Here is a 22,217-nt window from a genome sequence, read left to right as displayed (position 1 = left end):
TTAAATGTTCATTTTTGATTTTTTTTCCTACTTATTTTCCATAAAATGTTGTATATCATTATAAATATTGATCCTACAATACAAAATGTCACAAATTAAAACACATTTAATTCTCATTTTGCTTTAGACAGCCTCTCATGTGAATATAAAATAAGCAGCCGGTGACAACCCATCATTTCTCCTCGGACTAGTCTTAAGTCCAGCCCCCGCGAGGCCACTCTCATTTTTTTTTTTTTTGGATTCAACTTTGTGCTCCACCCTCCACACACAGACACATTTATTGAGTCTGTTCCCTGTGTGAAAGTTATACCCCAGACGGAGGAGGGGAGACTGTGACAGCCCATCTTCAAACCAACAACCCAATCTGCTGTTGAAACAGTAGTCGGCGTGCTGAGCCAGGAGCTAACCAGTAGCTCCCTCTGTGTGAGACCTGGGACACCGAGGCGAAGGGGAGAGCTCATTCCACAACACGGCAGTCCTCCATGGCTCTGTGCAACGGAGACAGCAAGGTCAGTGGAGCGGGGAGTACCCGCTCCTCCGCTACCGGGTAGCCCGGTCGACTCGGTGTTAGGACCCCGGTTGCTGGTGTAGCCCCCCTCCCCCGGTTAATTACGGCCTGTGTGTACCTCGGGGGGGAAAGTTAGGCAGCATGTAACGATACCACCAGTTTACTGACGAGCAACGAGTACGCTGTTGTATGTATGCCTGTTGCAGTGTTACATTAACATGTTGCTCGTAGCTGCTAACGAGCCGCACAGGGTGTCTCTATGATGTGTAGCATAAATAACATCTTTATCATGTTTAGCCAATAAGCGTGGCTGCCTTCTTATGATGGATTCTCCCCCACCAAGACCCGTTACCTCCAAGCACCGCGTGGGTTTTAGCATAGCCCCGCTAACTTAGCCAGCCGAATGCTAACGCTGATTACTAGCTGCTGTTTATACTATCCGTGAGCTAGCATGCTACATCGGTAATTCGTTAGCTAGCTTTAGCCGGGCAGCCAGAATGTGTAATGTTCTGTGCTACTAACCGAAAGTATTGTATTGTGTTAGCTCTGGCGTTCATTTTGTAAAGTGACATCGAGCTTGTGGCAAACTAATGTATTTCACACGCCTGCTGTCACTCACTTGAAGCTAACGTTGCGTTAACTGACAGGTTTGCTAACATCTAAGCTAGGATGAGCCAACTTGCGGTTACCGGTCTGACAACTGGAGCCGCTGCTGCTCTGTTTCCAGCTGATTTGGTAAAGTTTGCTGCTAAACTGTCGACTGTTTTTCTTCTGAATATACTGCTGGAGCTGCTGCGATCGTTTTAACGATAGCACCTCAGTGTACTTTGTAGATAACAAATCAGAGGTGATGGGTAGTATGCTCAGTGCAAGTTGTTTTTTTAGACACATACACGGCGGAAGTGTTTCTACTAACCACGTGGGATCATGTTTCTCATCTACCCAGTTTTGTTGTTTATGGAGATTATTGAGATGTCAGTGATCTGCCTTCTCTCTTCTTCTTGTGCTAAGTTTCGTTTCCCAGACTTTGATGTGCACATATGTTTATAAAAATAACACCCAGACATACAGAGTTGAGCCAAAACGTTGGGGGGAAACAGAAAATCCTACTAGAGTTTGAGCAAGCTTGAAAAAAGATCCAAGGCCCTTCGCACTAATAATCTTTAACTAACTTGTGGGTTTCATGTGATTCTGCTGATGGGCTGAATGGTTACAGCACGTTTCACGAGAATGACCGTCTGTGTTGGAGCTCACATGTCCATAATTTTGTTAGCCATGATTGAATCACATTTTGCACGGGCAATTCGTAGTTAAGTCTAAGAGGAGTGGGTTACCTTACACCACCCCTCGCCAGAACCACAACCAAAATATCCACGATAAATGCAGCACTAAGACTGTATCTATTTGCGTGCTCGTCACGTAGCAAACACTCGTGTGGATGTGGGCTTTTCCATCCGCTCAGATCAGCACAAACTATGCAAGCACTTTCAACAAGACAATGTGTGTTTTTTCTGAATGTGTGTTTCCACAGCTGGAGATCAGCAGTGCAGAGCAGAATGGGTCATGTGAGGGGGCGGTGGCGATCCTGGATGCTGGGGCCCAGTATGGCAAGGTGATTGACAGACGGGTACGAGAGCTGTGCGTACGCTCTGAGATCCTCCCCTTAGAGACCCCAGCCTTTGCTCTCAGAGAGCAGGGCTACAGGTAAGCATGACAAGCATTTAACCAGCGATGATTGTTTTTGTCCTTATAGCCTTGTTACTACACTGTTCTATCAATCCATCTTGACTTGATTGTTGTCTCTCTCTACCTGTTCCTAGGGCAATAATCATTTCAGGCGGTCCAGCCTCTGTGTATGCAGAAGATGCCCCCTGGTTCGACCCCGCCATATTCACTATAGGAAAGCCTGTCCTCGGGATTTGCTATGGGATGCAGGTAGGTTTGCACATGCATGCATACACACAATCAAATTCTGTGCTGGGAGGCTTTTGTAGGGATTAGGTAGCCCATCCTTCACCCACAATGCCTTTGTTCAAGGGAACGATTGTGTTTAACACATGCACTCCGACTAGCTACACATTACTATCCCTCGGCTCCAGGCTGCTGTTCAGCTCTTCTGGGCCAGCTGGGACTTCACCGCCTTCTTCAAGGACACTTTGTCACTAGCTGAGGGAGACGAGAGCATCACTCACTCAATTTTCCCAGCCAGTCTGGAAATTGAAACCAGCAGCCGTCCATTCTTTGGCACATTTCCTCCAACAGCAGGCAGCTGTAGGATCTTTGGAATCACACTAAAATGTGGTCTTTGTGTCCGAGTGTTAACTCTGTGTGTGTGTGTGTGTGTGTGTGTGTGTGTGTGTGTGTGTGTGTGTGTGTGTGTGTGTGTGTGTGTGTGTGTGTGTGTGTGTGTTTCTTTCTTACAGATGATGAATAAAGTTTTTGGCGGCACTGTACACAAAAAGAGTGTAAGGGAAGATGGAGTGTTCAGTATTGGTCTGGACAACACTTGTTCTCTCTTCAGGTAATATGGATCACCAGAACATCTTCTCTGATGTCTTATTATTTTATTAAAGATATGTCTGAGTATTAACACTAGTTCATTTGGCTTCTTGATGCTTCACGTCTTTACACATGCTTGCATTCTTAACTTCATGATCACTTTGTGCAAGAGCAGCATGACCTGATACAGTGTAGAGAGAAAATTAGAAGATGGGAGACAGTATCTCTCTACAGAAAAACTAGGGCTTGACAATAGAGAAGATTTTTTTTGACTGGTCAGCGTCAGCTGGTGTTTGTCGGTGCGTGCAGCTTCAGGAGAGGGAGACCGGGATGTGTATGCTGCAATTAATGGCTGGAAAAGGCCTCAAATTGAACATCCAGTATCTCTTGAAAAGCCTCAGTGAAACACTGTAGAAGTGAGCTCATTATGCTTTGTAAGACATTTAGATGACGTTCTCTACCTGAAGCTCAATGGTTTTACAAATGCTGCTCGACAGGGTTCGTCCCTGCGCTGTGTTTACTACATAAACTGCAGGAGCATTCCAGCTGTCACATATTTTCCCTGGTTGTTACACAAATACTGCAGAGTCTAAAATGGATGGCTGCAGTCTTTTATTACTGTCTGCCTCTCACACTTAGCTCACATGTACACAGTGAAGCAGGCCCTGTAAGCATATAGCTGTTATGTGTGATGTTGTACCATACATCGTGTGTGTGTGTGTGTGTCATCAGAGGCCTTCAGAAGGAGGAACTGGTTCTGCTGACCCACGGAGATAGTGTGGATAAAGTGGCTGATGGCTTTAAAGTGGTGGCCCAATCAGGGAACATCATTGCCGGTGAGCAGCACGCAGGATAGACTGTGACCCTGATTATCTAAAATTAGACTGTGGTCATGCATGTCCTAAAAAAACGGCTGTAATGTTTGTTTGTGTAAGAAAAGCCTCAGACTACATATTTACATCTGACGCAGCCCCTGAGCGCAATGTTTAATCTGTATTTTAAGAATCTATGTGAAATCCTAATTTTGTGTTTTTGCTATACTAGTTTTGAGAGGACAAATCCCAATGTGAAGAGTCCTTCATCACGTCTGTTTTTTCTCCTTAAGGGATTGCCAACGAACAGAAGAAGCTGTATGGGATGCAGTTTCACCCTGAAGTCGACCTGACGGAGAGAGGCATGGAGATGCTGCGGACCTTCCTGTTCGAGATCGCAGGATGCACGAGTAACTTCACCGTACAGAACCGCCAACAGTCCTGCATCAACGAGATCAGAGAAAAAGTAGACAAGTCTAAAGTGCTGGTGAGTGAAGCTGCACAAAGATTCATGAGTGTGTGTGTGTGTGTGTGTGTGTTAGTTTCATTTTTAGGGCAGAGAGACGATTTTAAACGAGACAAAAAAAAAAAAAGAAATCCTCAGCACAATTTGACCAAAAGTGTAAAGCTGGGCTGCAGAGTGGTGGTAGCTGCTCAGTAAGTGGTGACAGCAGCAGTGGTGGGAAGTTAAGTAGAACCAATTAAACTCTCAAATTAAACCCTGTTTTATCTGAAAAGAGGTAGTCGACTCCCTGAGCGCTTTCAAACTGGGCTCCATCTCTGGGGAGTGTGAAGGCGATAAATGAGTGTAGGAAACCGACTCAAAGCACAGGATTTATATTTAAAGGACAACGTGCAGACTCTGTTTCTTCCTCTGCTACAGTCTGAAGGATACATATTTCACTGTTTTTACTCTGTTGTAGCTTGCTCCTGTTTGGCAATTGTGGTATTATCAGTGTGTGTGAGTCCCAAGAATTGGTAGTCAGCCAATTATAAGTAAAGAAGTGTCGAGGCTGCATTCATCTCTTCCGTTTTGATTGAGAGTGTGCTTAATATTTTGCATCCTGCGAGGACACAAAACACGAAATACTGCCAAAGACAACATGACGAATATAATGGGAGGCTAACACAAACTGAAATTGGACATGCAGTCGACGAGAGCAAAGGCTACTTAAATGTCTTTCCGGACAATTGTGACTTTTTGCTGATTAATTCTTCAGGTGCTGCTGAGTGGCGGGGTGGACTCAACAGTTTGCACGGCTCTCCTCAACAAAGCTCTGAACCAGGACCAGGTGATAGCGGTTCACATCGACAACGGCTTCATGAGGAAGAGAGAGAGTCAGAGTGTGGAGGAGGCCCTCACCAAGCTGGGCATCAAACTCAAGGGTAGGCAGTTAAAAATACACTAAAAAAGTAGGAATGGTAGAATAAGGCCATAACTGTCTGAAAAATCACCACCTTCATGAACTTATTTGCAGTAGAATAGTATCATGAGGATCATTTTAATAAAGTTAGTTCTTGTGATAAACTTTTCTTGCAGAAATTGTAATCTCATAGAAGCACGTAATGAAGTGATAGAAGAGAGCACTATTTAAAAGCTTAACTTATAATTGCACTATGTCATTTTCATTCCTTTTTTGCATTTTATAGACTAAATGGCTCATCGGTAATGAAAAAGTCGGAATAAAGTTGATGTCCGGATATAACACAATACTGAAGTGTCTTTGATGTGATCTTGGAAGGGAGCATTATTATTATTTAATTGTGTCTTTTGTCTTCCTCTCTCTCCTCTAAAATGTTGCTCTATCCAGTGGTAAATGCAGCTCACACCTTCTACAACGGGACAACAACCCTCCCCATCTCTGACGAGGACAGGACGCCACGAAAACGCATCAGCAAGACTTTGAATATGACTACCAACCCAGAGGAGAAAAGGAAAATCATTGGAGACACATTTGTCAAAGTGAGCACTTGTCTACCCAACAGCCTTGGTTGCTACGCAGTGCATCGTCACGTATCGCATTGTTGGTTCAGCTGAATTCTTTGTTGCACTTTTGCTTTATTGTTTGTCTTTAATTCACTGGTTAACTGTTGTATCTGACTCGTGCTGCCTCACAGGTGGCAAATGAAGTGATCGGAGAGATGAATCTGAAGCCAGAAGAGGTTTTCTTGGCCCAGGGTACCTTGCGGCCCGATCTCATTGAGAGTGCCTCTCATCTTGCCAGCGGCAAGGCAGAGGTTATCAAAACACACCACAACGACACTGAGCTCATCCGCAAACTCCGAGATGAGGTACTTTACACGTACACACACAAACACTAACATCATTCTTTTCCCTGATACATACTGCTGCCTCACAGTACGGGCAGTAAATCCAGTAAAGATATAGATCAGCTTTACCTTTGAGAATTGTGAATGCTTACATTCAACACTTGAGGAACATAGTGCTATTTGTCATTCAACTTAAAATGGCTTGTTATTGACTTCATAGCACCAAGACACCTGACGGTAAAGTGCACAGGTTACAAAATTATCTGAATCTTTTACTAACAGGTGCACACTGATTCTTCACTGGAAAACTTTTCACAACCCCTGTGGCCAACAAGACGCCACCTCCCAGCATTAACAATAGGAGAAAACAGATGTGACAACCATGACTAGTGTTTGGGAAAAACCTTAGTTTGTCTGAAACTCAAGTACCTTAAATGGTGAAAGCAGACACTTTGTGCAAATGACTTGAGACGCTTATAGTTTTTTTCAGCCTCCACCAGACAAACCATTTGTTTCTCCATTTGTACAGACAGATTATCAGACTGCACTGTTGTGTATCTCATAATGCTTTGAAGGACTGCATGATGGAAAAGTAACATTAACCTCTGCTGAATAGCATCAGTCTGTGTAGAAAGAGTATCTGCTGCTGCAGTTTAGAGCAGAGATGATGAAAGTCACAAAAGCAGAGCTCTCACACAGCACTCCTGACTCACTGTAAAACATCCGCTGATGGTCTCAAGTTTCCCAAACACCTAAACATCATTAACTTTTTATTGAAAATGTATTTCTGCATCATCCTTCATCCCCCAAAGAGGCTCTTTTCCTTCAGCAGCATTACTCCACTCAAAGGAGCACTGTAACATTCACACATTATTTGCTGTTTAGTGCTCAAATATCATTCTGCGTTTCTGTTGTTGTGCTCAGCACAACTGTGCAACACCTAAGCGTACCCCACACTGCCTCACTGTTGCAATGCTGATTCCACTCTATTGTGATCCTGCAGGGAAAAGTAATCGAACCGCTGAAAGATTTCCATAAAGATGAAGTCAGAGCACTGGGGAGAGAGCTGGGCCTGCCAGAGGAGATTGTCTCCCGACACCCTTTCCCTGGCAAGTACATAAACACACGTCTGTCATGTACAAAAGTACTGCTTAGTTATGTTCTTTCTGCCATTGTGTCATTTCTTGATGTGTCTGTTTCCTCTGTGTCCCCATTTACTTATTCAATCAAACTGACTTTAAACTGCCCTCACATTACACCTCCTCTCTCGTGCACTTTTAGGTCCCGGTTTGTCCATCAGAGTGATTTGTGCAGAGGAGCCCTACGTCTGTAAGGACTTTGCCGAAACGAACAACATCCTCAAAATCATCACAGACTTCTCTGCGAGCGTCAAAAAGGTCAGAACAAACGCCACTCTTTTTGAGCACTAATTTAATTCCTGCCTACTGACAACACCCGTCTGAGCGAGTACTGTCACTGTGAATATCCTGATGTCAAATATTAGTATGCAGATCCAAACAAATCCAAGACAGATGCAGGACTGCGCGAAGTGGAAGTTTCTACTCATGTGTGACATGATGAGCTGCTGTATCCCTCAGAGGCTCCACAAAGCATCACAAACTACCTGTGAAATACATGATCATTAAAAGCATGAGCTGTGTGTGGACTCCATTATTGCTATGCTCTGATCCTTCAGCAGTTTTCCTGAAGTTTTTGGCCATTACTACTAAGAAATAAATAAAACAAAGAAAAAGTCACAAAATCTATGAAGATGACAAGTTGTCAGTCCTGGCTGTTTGCCATGCAGTTGAAGCTCTGTTCACATAGGAAATGAGAAGACATTTTTGTTTTGACAGGTTCATTATAGAGTTAATAATGTGCAGCCTCTGCTGGCTGGCTGGCCACATTGCACAAAATAATTCGGATGATTGAAAGAGGTTTTGCATCTAGTTTTTCTTTGGTCAGTGTTTTTGGTGATTTCTACTTGTGAATCAGGGTTTTGTGGCTCGTTGAGCATATTAAAAAGTCCCTTTAGTTCTTGTGTGTCTGAGTTAAAAGTAGTCATAACATAGCCAGACTTTACCTGTAAAACTGAGGTGTCTGTCCTTTGACTTCCAATTTTATATACGCCTTTTTAAAAGTGTATCTGTCTCCTCTCCAGCCCCATGCCTTGCTGCAGAGAGTCAAGTCATGCATATCAGACGAGGAGGAAGAGAAGCTCATGCAGATCACCAGCCTTCATTCACTCAATGCCTTCCTGCTGCCCATCAAAACTGTCGGCGTCCAGGTAATCCAGTTCATCAAACCCAATCGATCACTCTGTATTTCTGTTGTGTCTGGTAACTGTCCAGTTAAATCAGTGAACAAAACCTAATCTAAAATAACAAACTTGCTTATTTCAATATGATTCCTCCAAGATTTATACAAGCCTTGTAGGATTGTCTTACAAGTTGAATGATTTTATATCTTTTACTGACTTGCAGCCCAAATGTATCAGCATGCAGTCAAAATAGTTTTAGGAGACTTGCTAATGTAGCTTTTTAAAGGCCCAAGTCAAGGTCATTTTGTAGGTAAGGCCAAACACAGTAATGTTTTTGTTTTGGAGCTTTTTGATATACTTGTATGTGGAGGATTCAGATGTGTTTGGGACTATCCAGAAGCAGGGGAATCTTGAAACAGTGTCTCACTTTTCCTGTTTGTCTCGCTGCGTCACCACTATAATTTAGTGGTTAACCACGAAACCCGCCCACCCACACAAAGCTTCTCAGTTCTTTACTTTGGACTCTGTCTCTGTCTAGCCAAGGGAAGGATCCGTTGTAACTATTGTGACACATTTCTGTTATTCTCAGCTCCTCTGATTTTAGTCTCTGACACACACAAAGGGTGTGTTCTGCAGAAGTAGTTAACATCACTTTCCACTTGTTTATACTGACCTTCAGCATTACTTGGAGAGAATGATGGTCATGACTTATTTCCTCACAAAAATACTTCAGTCAGTCTGTGACTGTGTGTGTGTGTGTGTGTGTGTGTGTGTGTGTGTGTAGGTGTGTCTTATTACATCCTGTTTGACGCCAGAGCTTTTAAATTTAACCCTAAACCTCAAACTGTGGGGCAGACAGTAGACAAACACAAGCAGCTTTTTATGTAAGGCGTATTTGTTGGAAGTGAAAACAGATGCTCTATTTTTAGAAAATGTTTACATTATCTATTATTTTTGGATTTGTGTTATTCTACTTGATGCTCTGTCTAAAACTTAATATTTAGTCTTGTTGTTAGTAGCTTTAAAAATGTATTTTCTGTCTGTCTCAGGGTGACTGCCGGTCCTACAGTTACGTGTGCAGTGTCACGAGTAAAGAATCTCCACACTGGGAATCTCTGATGTTCCTGGCAAGACTCATCCCTCGCATGTGCCATAACATCAATAGGTAACGCACACATCTTCACAGCTTTACTCTTCATCTGTCAATGACCTGCAGGACACGCAGACACTCAATCAATCATTCATTCATTCATTCATTCATTCATTCATTTATTCATTCGTGTCTCCTTTTTCCAGAGTTGTGTATGTGTTTGGGTCCCATGTGAAAGAGCCGCCAACAGACATCACCCCGACCTTCCTGACCACAGGTGTTCTGAGCACGCTCAGACAGGCTGACTTTGTAGCTCACTCCATCCTCAGAGAGTCTGGTAAGTGTGTTAACCTTTATGTATTGAAGCATTATAGATTATTGGGGAAGATGTATACTTGGTCAGTATTTATCTGAAACTAAAAAGGATGCAACCACAGGACCATCTCAAAGAACAGTTTCTGTAGAGTAATTGAGTCCTTTTACAAATCCTGGCATCAACATGCCCTCATACGTGTCCAGAATAGCATACAGGTCTGCATTCTTGCGTCCACATGGGGAATTTAACATTTCCCCAGAGGCAAAACACATACTTCTTTCAATGTTTGCCACTGAGTTGAAATTTCTCCTGTAATATGTCTGGAGTTTCTTGACCGTGAGACATTTTGGCATTGTCAAATAGACAGATATAATGAGACAAACTTGATAAATATCTCTAAACGCAAAGAAGGGAAGAATTTTTTTAAACTTCTTTAGATCGCCATAATCCGCCGACACTCTCAGACAGTGAGGCGAATTTTAATGTTTGCTTCTGGCAGCAATAAGAACTTTTTCTTCCTTTTTTTCCAGGCTATTCCGGTAAGATCAGCCAGATGCCCGTCATACTGACCCCCCTGCACTTTGACCGTGACCCACTCCAAAAGCAGCCGTCCTGCCGGCGCTCTGTGGTGGTCCGCACCTTCATCACCAGTGATTTCATGACCGGCATCCCTGCCATGCCGGGCAACCATATCCCAGAGGAGGTAACACTATATTTCAACCTCTCAAATAACTTTGTATCATCTTACCATGGATACTAAGTTCAGGAGCATCTCTGTCTTTTTCTCTCTCTCTGAATTATTTGTCTTATCTGTTTCTCCAGGTGGTGCTGAAGATGGTGAATGAGATCAAGAAGATCCCGGGCATCTCCAGAGTCATGTATGATCTGACCTCCAAACCACCTGGCACCACAGAGTGGGAATAAAACACAACATGACGTCATAACAACAGGACACGCACTCACACACAATGCACAAACACGCTCAACAGATCCCAGAGAGGGCTGGTGAACTCCTCTCCTTTTCTGTCCTCCTTCCTCCCTCCCTGCTTTCCTCCCCCCCACCTCCCTCTTGTACCCCCAAACCTCTCTTCAACATTCCCACGGAAGGCAGACCGTACTGTGACGGGCGCACATGCAAAGGCGCTACTCCTCTGCTCTCCCCCACGACTCCTCCCTGGTTTTTAATATTTTTTGGCGATAGGGATTGATTAATGTTGGTTATTGATAATATATTGTTTTTGATCCATGTACAACAGTGTATTTCCTCTCTATAATGAAAAGGTGAATTGCTGCTTCCTTTTTTGTGAGGTCGACCTTTAAAGGCGAGTGGCGAGAAGCTGTGAAAGTCCAGAAAGTGGACTTTGATGTCGTGCCTCAGGTTGCATTGTGGAAATAGCTGAACATGAAAACGAGTAGTGTTGTGAAGAGATAGAACAGCAGGAAGAGAGTTTGGAAATCTTCACTTGTTTTCTGCCTTTTTTGTCAGATGTTTTCGTCTTACTGTTGTAGGTCAGAATGTTCTCAACCTAAGACTATCCTCTCTATTTGTTCAATTTCACTTCCTGCCTGTATACTGTGCTATGAAGACGGCCGTCTGTCTCAAACTGAACAGACGACCTATGTGACCAATCAATAATTTTTAAGCTTTTTCTTTTGCCAAAAGTAGAATTATGCTGTGGTGATATATAACATTGTGGGCTCCTCTGACGATCCTCTCCAAACTATGTGTTGATCTTGACTTGCTGCTGTACCCATCGTGGACGGCAGTCAAAACCAAGATTAGCTTCAGTATGATGACTAGTGTGCAGCTGTGCAGGAGGCCAACATGATGGGTAACTTTGTATGTGCCTGTTCTATTGTTTTTGTTTAATTCTTTGGTGTGCGTGACCCGACCTGGACTCTGATGTTTTTCCAGAAAGGAGGATATAACACTGTTTCTCCTCATGCTGCAATATGTATGCTTTTTATGAAGAATAAACATGACAAGAGGACTAACTAATAACAAAAATTATAAGTACCGTAGAGTTTATAACCACATCGTGTAAATTGCTGTTTCATGATTATTCGGCTGCTCTTTTGTTGCGCAGGGGGCACATTTTTTGCACATTTCGTCTTGTCTTCACCCATAAAGCCTCGGTGCTTTATCAGCATAATAGAATCACACATCGAGCGGGGACTTCACTGTACTAAGTGTGCCACTCTGTAGTGTCAAAGGTCAGGGTAAGAGTGCCGTCTGTTGCCATCTCTTAACAAAAGGTCACTGTGTCTCAGAAAGGCATTACTGCTTCATTTTTCTGTTCTCTCAAACCATTCAGCACTTCATAATCTCTAGTCTTCAGTCATTTCATTTAGACCTCAGTGGATACAGTGCTCTCAGGTTTAACTGAGTTTTAAAAAGTGTATTGTACCCCGATAGAGACATTTCACCCAGACGTGAAGGTTCTCATGCCTCCAGAATTTGTCTTTGTGCCTCTCGTCCTCTGTTCAACCCTTCGACTTTAGTGGCAAAATACTCCTAATGCAAAATGAATGGTTTTCCTGACTTGTCTTAACTGCTTTTAGTGTTTCTCCCTCTGTTCTGCCTTTTATACGTGGGTATTTTTTTGTTACACATGTCTCCGTTAGAAAAACAGCTTGATAGTAATGGACATATAATTTTGTAGTTCAGTTTAATTGCAATATCAATAAGATTAAGTTATGCAATTTAATGTCTGATGTTTTTTTTGTTTTATTTTTTTATTTTGTTTTTGTTCAACAACGCTCATTCTCCTTAGTAACGTGCCTCAAACCAAGCCACTGCATGCAGTTTCAACTATGATGACATTTGTACAATGGAAAACTGAGCTTTAATAAAGATCTCCATGTTGAAACTTCTCACTTCTATATCGAACTGCTTATCATCTCATCTGTCATCTGTCATCTGTATCGTTTACTTTTCTGACCACTTCATTTGTAAAAATTACTTATTTATTTTTTTAACAGTTATTTTTTGGTGCACTTTTTGGCTTAAAGGTATAGTATGTAAGATTTAGCCACTTATGTAATTCATACTCGTCCATGTTGCCAGAGTAACTGCTAACTGCTGCTAACTGTGTTCTGTTTATACTTCCATGACTGTAGTTATTGTTGGCTTGTTAGCTTAGTTAGCCATGTAGCTAGCTGGAGTACTGGGGGAGTGTTGGTGTTTACAACACTAGTACAGGAGCTTTGACTGCTGAGAGTTTTTTTTAGGCCTGGGGCTAGCTCGTTAGCATGCTAACTCCAGTAGCAAGTTATATCTCTGCGACACAATACATAGCCGTCTTTGGCATAACTTCAGAACTGTTATTTCATCACATTCTGTGGATAACTTTAATGTTTTAAACAAAAATTCTTATATATATATTTTAAAATAACTAAGTGGAAAGCTGTCCTGATATCTTTCCAACCAATTAAACACTATACACCCCAAGATATTGGAAAGGCTGTAAGTATAATAATTCAGAAGTCAAAATCATTTTTGAAATGAATTAAATAAATTAAAGCTTTCTAATTAATAGTTGATTCAACTTAACTATTTTAAACCTATATAAGCGAATTCACACTTGAATTATGTATATAACTATTAATTTGGTGCAAAATCTAAGTATTGTGAGTAGTTTTTCTCAAAACAATCATTATTCAATCAAAATTTTTAGTTGTTGATTCATTTTCTTTTTAGTATATTGGAAAATACAGAAAAACTTTCTGTGTTGGGGAATATCCCTTTAACTCCTTGCCTCTTTAGAAATGTCTGCACGGAGCAGCGGTTTGCTGTTAATGACTGTGCATAATTGATTTCTCGCAGAACTCATCAGTATTAGTCAGACGTCTCTCATGTGCCTGAGACGGATCACAAGGGCACAGTCACACTCACGCACACACTCAGATGTTAATCATTCATCAGCAACTACACGAGAACTACATCTAGATATCCTAATTTTTTGCTTTCCATGCGACAACTTTCCTTGACTTTAATGTCATGTAACAATAGTGACATACAACCACTGTAAACAGCCATAGTGTTGAGAGAAGTTTCGACTCTAATTAGATTTTATGAAGAGCCTATTTGTGTGCAGCCGGCCCTTGTTACCCAGCAGAGGTCCCTGTGTGTGCCGGGGGGTTCAGGTGTGCGTTGGTCCCCGCTGACTGAGAGACAAGAGCAGACAAGTTCAGTCACACATCAACACACGGCAGAGCCACACTCAGGGGACGAGGCACGATTTTTTTAACAGTAGCTGCTCCGTAATGTTGCATATAGTGTACAAGTCACCACATGCAGCTGCCAATTAACTCCTGGCCTGTGGCAGTTTATCTGCTGCAGCTGACCCGAGTACAGACGAGTACACTGATCTGTATTCACAGGAAAGAAACGGAATGACTGGATGTTTCTTTGAATATATTTGACTTTGAAGTGTTTGTGTAATTTTGGTGATCCAGTGTCCAGTTTGTGCTGTCGGATGGAGACACAACCTGTGAAACACCTTTTTTAACCGAACTTCATGTACACACTATTAACGGGGTCATAATGCTTTGGTGTTCACTAAAATTAAAGTCCTTTCTTGTTTTTACCTTTCATGGAATAAAGATCAATGTGCCCTCAGTCAGTCAGTGTAATCCAGTGTCCTGCTCTACACTTCTGCTCTGTTGAATCAGTTCTCAGGTTACCCTGTGTAGCACATCTCCCTTGAGGACAGATAAGACACCTGTCACACTTGTGCTGCTTCCTTCTCTGTCTGCCACAGCGAGAGCTCTCCTGCGTCTCCGTAGCATGGAAATCGGACGCTGTTTGCTTGGATTGTGTGCCTTTTTCTTCTTTCACGGATCTGTTTCAGCAGAGTCCACGTGCAAGCTGAAGGCCAAGTTCAACCTGAGCGGCTACAAGAATGTGGAGAAGAAGAAGGTGGTGGTCGGTGGGATGTTTCCCGTTCACATGCGTATCGCCTCCACCGATGGCAACACTTCGAGGCTGCCTGTCTCCTCGGGGTGTGAAGGGTGAGTTGATCTGCTCTTATGTCTATTTTGATTAGTGTTGGCTTAGTTTCTTTCAGCTTAAGTTGTAAGAATGTATTACACTAATCAAAGATGACTCACAGGCCTGTTAACATTAAATTATTTAATATTTTAGCCCTTACGTGAGAAATATTTTAACCTGATTTCAACCATTGTGTATTTAACCTCATAATATTACTACAAAAAATAAGACAGAGCAGTGGAGGACCTCTGGGGCCAATTAGCCACAGTAGACGTTTTATTATGGAGACAGGCCATTACAGTGTAGTATGCAACAATAATCAGCTAGCCTGTGAACTGTCCTCTTGTGGCCAATTTAGGTCATAACATCAGAGACTGAAATAGTCTGTGCATAACTTCCAGTCATCAAGTGTTATACTAAATGTGGATCTGAGTTTTTTTTGTTCTTTCTAATCTTGAAGTCAAAGACAATATCAACAACAGCTAAACACAAGATTTTGTACTGTGTGATATGTTATGTCATCCTCCAGGTTTAACTTCCGTACCTTCCGCTGGACCCAGACCATGCTGTTCGCCATCGACGAAATCAACAAGAGGCAAGATCTGCTGCCCAACACCGACCTGGGCTACGTCATCTACGACTCCTGCTTCACCATCTCCAAAGCCGTGGAGGGCACCCTCACCTACCTGACGGGCCAAGACGAGGCCGTACCCAACTACCGCTGTGGGTCCGGGCCGCCTCTGGCTGCTCTAGTGGGTGCCGGGGGCTCCGATCTTTCAATCGCCACCGCTAGGATTCTTGGACTCTATCACTTCCCTCAGGTGAGTTATACAACAGTGGACAAAGGCAAGGAACAATGAACAGATTGAAGAGAGAAGAAAGAAGAGAAAATGTATTATGTCTCCTCTCCTTTGTCAACTTTAGGTCAGCTATTTCTCATCTTGCTCCGCCTTGGAAAGTAAGTTCCAGTTCCCCACCTTCCTCAGGACCATTCCCAATGACAAGCACCAGTCTACAGCCATGGCCAAGCTGGTGCTTCACTTCGGTTGGACTTGGGTGGGCACCATAGCTGCCGACGACGATTACGGCAAGTATGGCATCAAAGACTTCAAGGAGCAGGTGGAGGAAGCTGGTGTCTGCATCTCCTTCTCTGAGACCCTGCCCAAGGTAACCAGTTGGTCCATCACATCGTGTCTGTCTTTTCTAGAGATGTATGAGAGTTCATGCCTTTTTGTCACAACCTTCAGGTGAACTCTCCAGAGGACATCCAGCGCATTGTTCAAACTGTAGACGAGTCCACAGCCAAGATCATTGTGATCTTCTCATCAGATGTGGACCTCAGTCCTCTCATCACTGAGCTGCTCCGGCACAATGTGACCAACCGTACCTGGATTGCCAGCGAAGCCTGGGTCACCTCCTCTCTCATACTGGAGCCAGGGGTGAGTGCTCATTGATTGATCGACTGGTATCACACTTACAGATGTTCCAGAGGTTCTAACTAGTCTGAGCACTTAAATGTGAATCACAGTTTGAGCTGCAGTTGATAATGTGCATGTTTTATCCAGGTGAGCTCGTTGCTGGGTGGTACCCTGGGCTTTGGGGTGAAAAGGGCTCAGATCCCTGGTCTGTGGCGCCATCTACTGAATCTGGACCCCTATGATGACCCGCTCACTGAGGAATTCTGGGAGACGGTGTGTTTAATAAGTTGACTAAATTGATCTGTCCTCATACTGGCCACATGCAAAATCAGATTTTGACTAAAACGCAGTAATCACACATCATAGCTTGGACCGACAATTTCTAGGACAATAGAATAAAAGCCTATGACGATGAATATTCAGTGGCAACATTTTGCGTCCTTATTTTTGTCTTGTAGTTGTTTAACTGCACGTTGGACTACAGCAAAGCTCTGAAGCAGGCCAGACAAAGAGCCAAGGAGACGAACGGCACACTGTCAAGGGCAGCGAGGGCGGTCCCTGATGGGCTGTGTACAGGGCGTGAGTCTGTGGCACAGCTCAATAACACATACTCTGATGTATCCCAGTTACGAATCACTTACAGGTCAGTTCCCGCCACTCATGTAGTGCTGAATCAAGTAATGTCACTAATGCAACCAAATCCCGTTTATCGTTATGCTACTGGAACTGCCTCCACAACACCTCCACCACTAAGGACATAACACCACTCACTATGTGTCTGGCTGTGGATAGTTTTGGTTTATGTGCCTAAATTTTACATGTAAAACTTGTGCTGCCACTGATATATTGAAGGTGAATGGGATCTAATTTGTGCTGCACAAAGCAATGAAAACATATGTTTGAAAAACTCAAGAGCAATGTATCCCTCCAGAGAAACTGTCCTAGATAATCATGATTTCATCACCAGGGAGGACAGAAAAGCTTTGCAGTCGATACAATACGATACGATACGATACAATACGATACGATACGATACAATATGACTTTATTGTCATTTTACACCGAAATTCATTTTGTATCTTTGGGCAGTGCTGTTCAAGACATTTACTCACAGGTTAAACATACAGTCACAAATATGACAAATATTTTTAGACATACAGAGCACATCAAACAGTCACAGCATTAAATATATCACATATATCATTACACTTTATAAAAATGTTGTATTCCATTTGTTGATATCGTCCAAATAACTTTAAATGAAGTCTAACTCAGGGTATGTTCCACATTCTGAATTAAGGTCTTGCTCATTACTATTTCATTAGTATTTTGAGTGGGTTAAAGTACTGATATGCTATTAAGCAACTAATTAATGGTAGATATGTGTACCACACATTTCTTTGATAGAAAGTATTTCCAGAGTACTGAAGACGTTATTCCTGAAAAAGACCTCCATTATTATACACACCTCCATTGTGTTTGTATAATTTGGGTGAACTAAGCCTTCACTGATGAAGTCAAACCAATAGAAATCTGGATGATGTTGTGATTGATTATAATAAAAGATGATATTGTCTCCTCACAGTGTGTACAAAGCGGTGTACGCTGTTGCCCACGCCTTGCACAACCTGGAGCACTGTGAACCGGGACGGGGGCCATTCAACGGGAAAGACTGTGCTGACATCACCGACTTTGAGCCATGGCAGGTGAGCCCTGTGTGAGAGTGTATGAGAGAGAGTACAACTGTTTTTATATGCATGTGTTTGACTCAGGTGTGGCTCTCTTCCTCAGCTGATGTACTACATGAAAAACGTGCGTTACAATGTGCCGCACACGGGCGAAGAGATCTACTTCGATGACGGAGATGTAAAAGGCTTCTATGACATCATCAACTGGCAGTTCAACAGTAACGGAGAGATATCCTACGTCACTGTGGGACGCTACAATGGCTCAGCAGCCCTAGAGGACAGGATGACCATCATGAATGACTCCATTGTGTGGAACAATGACATGTTGGAGGTCAGCTGCATACATTGATTGAGACGTGTTGATATAGTATATCCAAGTTTACTTTCTCCGTACTTGTGAGTTATTACACTCAATCAATCTATGTATTTGTGTGTGTGTTTGCAGCCTCCTCGGTCAGTGTGCAGTGAGAACTGCCAGCCGGGCACCAGGAAGGGAATCCGGCAGGGAGAGCCGGTCTGCTGCTTTGACTGTATCCCGTGTGCTGATGGAGAGATCAGCAATTCAACCAGTCAGTATACAGTTTTCAGACTGCATCTAATAGACATGATGTTATCCTGCTGCAAAGTCTGAGCTTCTGTTGAAATATAAACCTTAGTGAATAAAGTGAGTAAATCTTATTCTAATTAAACAAAACTACAAGAGGACGGACCAATGGACAGTTGGCCTTATCTTAGTGAATCTGTCAGGGGAAAATATTGCTGTTTTATTTTATCACTTAACATTACCTGTAGTCCTAGAGTGTAGGAGTTAGGGGGATGTATTGGCAGAAGTTTAATATAATATTCATAATTATGTATAATAATTAAAACACAATTGTTTTCATGAAGTGACACTAAAAAAAGTTGTGTTTTTGTTACCTTAGAATGATCCTTTCACATCTACAAAGGTAGTGGGAGCCCATGTTTCTACAGTAGCCCAGAGTGGACAAATAAAACACTTACTCTTGAGAGTATTTTTGCGTTTTCCCCGTTTTTCTCCTGGGAGGGTGAGGCATGGGGTATTCAGTTGGTTGACGTCGGGACCCAGTTTAACTTCACTTATCTTATGTAACTTCAGCTTTAGCTGTGGTATACTACTAGTATCTGTGCTAAATGCAGATATATAATGAAGTTATTTGATAATGACACCTTAAAAAGCCATAACATGCATTACGGAAATAAGTGCCAATTACCATAGTGAGCAAATAAGACAGTACAAAAGAAAACAGCTATTATTTTGCAGTTGTATTGAGGACCATCAATAGTTTTACTATTGATGGTCTGCTATACAGATGATCTTCAAAGGCCCTCCAGCAGATTGTTTTAAGTCTTAGAGGGCTCAGGACAACTGGCCTGGTGTTCCCCTCTAAACAACCTTAGATAAACGCGCCCCTGCAGCTTTCTTATCGTCCCCTCTCTCCGTCTCTCTCTGGCAGATGCTCGTGAATGTATCCTGTGCAGTGAAGATGACTGGTCCAACAGTGCTCATGACGTCTGTGTGCCAAAAATCATCGAGTTCCTGGCCTTTGGAGAGCCCCTGGGGATCACTCTCATTGTCATCTCGGCCGTCGGAGCTCTCATCACTATCGCAGTCATGGTGAGACTGGGACAACTTACCCGATGATGGAGATTGAGAAGCTAAAAATGGTTTATTTACCTGCGCTGTTTTATTTCCCAGGCGGTATTTATGGTGAACCTTAGCACTCCTCTGGTGAAAGCCAATGATCCTCTGTTGAGTTTCTCGCTGCTCTTCTCACTGGTGGTGACCTTCCTCTCCTCCATCGTCTTCCTCGGAGAGCCCCAAAACTGGAGCTGCATGACCAGCCAAGTAGGCCTGGCCCTGGGCTTTGCTCTCTGCCTTTCTTCTATCATGGGTGAGTAGAGTAAGCCTATAACTGTACTATTCTTTAAGCAGCGATAACAAAATGAACTCTTTGTTTTGGTGTTTTTGTACTTCAGGTAAGGCAGCAGTGTTGATGCTGAGAGCTCAGGCTCTGAAAAAGGCTCGTGCCCGAAGCAAAGCAGCTGCCAAAGCTGCAAAGGCTGCAGCTGAGGCAGCAGCCAACAGCGGCAATCCTGATGTCATTGTAACAAACACAAACGCAAACAACAACAATGACGCCAACGTCGGTGCAAACCCTGAAGTTGACTCTCTCACCTTTGGCCACCAGAGGGCGATAGCTGCTGTGGCAACATTGATACAGGTAAATGCACCGGAGCTTGCACCTTACTCTGACTTACTCTGTAATATTTGTGACATTTTCACTCTTCTACACAGGCTATAGCGTGCACAGTGTGGCTCATCATCCTCCCTCCTCACGCGATCAAGAACACCTCGGCCCAGAATATAAAGATCATCCTCGAGTGTGATGAAGGCTCTGTGGTCTTCATCTGTTGTATCTTCGGCTATGACATCCTGCTGGCTCTGGTGGCCTTCGTCTTTGCCTTCATCGCCCGCAAACTGGAGGACTACTTCAAGTAGGGAACGCATAAGGTTTCAGGGAAAACAGGAATATTTAGAGTATGTTTCACTTTGTGGCAGAGTGGGAGTATTCAGTACACTTAATATAATATTTCTGCATTATGGTTAGAATTATTTATTTTTTAAGTCAAGTTTAGACATTCCCAGAACTTTTTGTGATGTTTGCCATCATTTTTACTGATCTTAAAATGACCTTTGTCAAGAAAAAAAGATTCTTCCACCTTAGAAGAAATGAATCTGACACTAACAGGAATTATGTAAAAATAGACAGCTGGCACGTACACACAAAACATCTGTGTTAATTTGGCGTAGATTATCAAATCAAAAAATTTATCAAAAAACTTTTGTAGTTTAACTTTTTCAACTGTCATCTGAGATTTAGGGCATTAATCCTACTGTTGCTGAGACATTTTGGTGTCAAGAACATTTTGACACTTCAGAGACACAATGCATGATGTTTCTTATTCTCTCTTACAGCGAGGGGAAGTGTTTTACCTTCGGTATGCTGGTCTTCTTCATAGTCTGGATCTCCTTTGTCCCGGCTTACCTCAGCACGCGGGGCAAGTTCATGGTCGCCGTCCAGATTTTTGCCATCCTGGCTTCCAGCTTCGGCCTGCTGACCTGCATCTTCCTGCCCAAGTGTTACGTCCTCCTGGTCAAACCTGAACGCAACACAGAGGAGATGATGAGGCCACAGGCCAAACCACGAGACGGCACCTCGACTGGAACCTCGGCCTCGCTCGCTACAACTGCTACTGAGGTCCAAGCTACGACGGCATCCGCTGGGATTGATGATTAGTGGAGCATTGCTAAGAACTGCTTTGAGCCACATTACTGAACGTAGACGGAGGATGTGCCACTGCTTCGTTTGGCAACTAGTCCAGCTGATTAGGGTGATTATTATTCACATTTATATTACAGTCATCATGTTTGGTCTTAATTCATAGACAAACTATGTCGTTTACAAAATATTTGTCTGAATATTTCAAGCTCAAGTCAACTGTACCTATTACATGCATAACATAGGTTTGATTTCAAGAAGCAATGAGGAAAGAAAACTGCTACCTCAACAATTAGTCTCAAAAACTGCATTTTACAAATAATTCTGCTAAAACATATTTTAACAAGTTCAGACTGTTACTGTCAAAGCTGCTGTTGTTTCAGTCATGCTAGTGGGATTACAATTAAGGCAACGTTTACCTCAGATATTATACTGCTGTACTTCTAGTCGAAAATCAGTTTCCAACACATCTGTCAATTTTCAAAATTGTCAAAATATTTGTAGAAAACATTTAAACTGCAGACTTCCATTTCTTTTACTATAATAACCTGCCAATGTAAAACATTATTCTGCAACTCTGTTGGTAAAATACCTTTCCTACCAATATAATAAATATTATTTTCAGTCACTTTAATATGTGTTTTTCTTGTTAAAGTTCATTTTAAGCTCATTTTGGTGCAGTACTTTTAGTGTCATCCATGAGATATATATTGCAGTGTGCTACATAACTGCAAACTCTGAAGTGGAAAAGGACGTTGTCCTGTTGTTCAGTGGAGTGTGAGGATGAGCCAGGACAGGCTAGAGATGCATTTGTACAGTGGCCAGAGTGATCCAGCAGAGGGAGCTGGAGGAGGCAGTTGATGTGGGAGCAAACATCTTGGTTGCTCTGCTGACTATGTTGCCGCCTCTTTTCTGTTGCCGGGATCTTTTGATATTGAGATTCTTCTCACGCTTCTGCTGTTTTTGCTGAGTGTAGAAAGTGATTAGAAGTGTAGGTAATATAAAACTTACGAATTTTCAGTTGGAGGGAAAAATATGCTTGAATCCATCTGATGGGTGA

General features: G+C 42.7%; 2 protein-coding genes across 3 annotated transcripts; both read left to right on the top strand.

Annotated features, from left to right (window-relative positions):
* Window positions 1–234: 234 nt before the first annotated feature.
* On the top strand, window positions 235–12,639 carry gmps (guanine monophosphate synthase). Of its 2 annotated transcripts, none has more exons than XM_084350927.1 (16): window positions 235–509; window positions 2,040–2,212; window positions 2,329–2,443; window positions 2,932–3,029; window positions 3,740–3,843; window positions 4,113–4,306; window positions 5,040–5,205; window positions 5,631–5,782; window positions 5,938–6,111; window positions 7,094–7,199; window positions 7,372–7,487; window positions 8,252–8,377; window positions 9,400–9,515; window positions 9,647–9,777; window positions 10,287–10,459; window positions 10,579–12,639. In XM_084350927.1, exons 1-16 carry the CDS (start codon window positions 483–485, stop codon window positions 10,678–10,680), a joined length of 2,073 nt encoding a protein of 690 aa, XP_084207053.1. In that variant the 5' UTR covers window positions 235–482; the 3' UTR covers window positions 10,681–12,639. The 2 variants fall into 2 exon arrangements, with proteins under 2 accessions (XP_084207053.1, XP_084207052.1); XM_084350926.1 differs by lacking the exon at window positions 235–509 and adding an exon at window positions 919–1,243.
* Window positions 12,640–14,545: 1,906 nt separating this feature from the next.
* On the top strand, window positions 14,546–21,726 carry vmn2r1 (vomeronasal 2, receptor 1; the record flags this gene model as incomplete). The annotated part of the gene is made up of 14 exons (XM_084350673.1): window positions 14,546–14,769; window positions 15,279–15,570; window positions 15,674–15,916; window positions 15,997–16,188; window positions 16,315–16,440; window positions 16,626–16,810; window positions 17,753–17,873; window positions 17,959–18,186; window positions 18,301–18,424; window positions 19,331–19,491; window positions 19,573–19,768; window positions 19,854–20,098; window positions 20,173–20,372; window positions 20,854–21,726. The coding sequence occupies 14 exons, from the start codon at window positions 14,546–14,548 to the stop codon at window positions 21,173–21,175; spliced, it is 2,859 nt and encodes a 952-aa protein (XP_084206799.1). The 3' UTR covers window positions 21,176–21,726.
* Window positions 21,727–22,217: the final 491 nt, after the last annotated feature.

This window comes from Pagrus pagrus, assembly GCF_965226575.1.
Source record: "Pagrus pagrus genome assembly, chromosome: 4".
Classification (NCBI taxonomy): domain Eukaryota; kingdom Metazoa; phylum Chordata; class Actinopteri; order Spariformes; family Sparidae; genus Pagrus; species Pagrus pagrus.
Note: the sequence above shows the minus strand (reverse complement) of the source record. Positions and strands in the feature narration are given on the sequence as shown.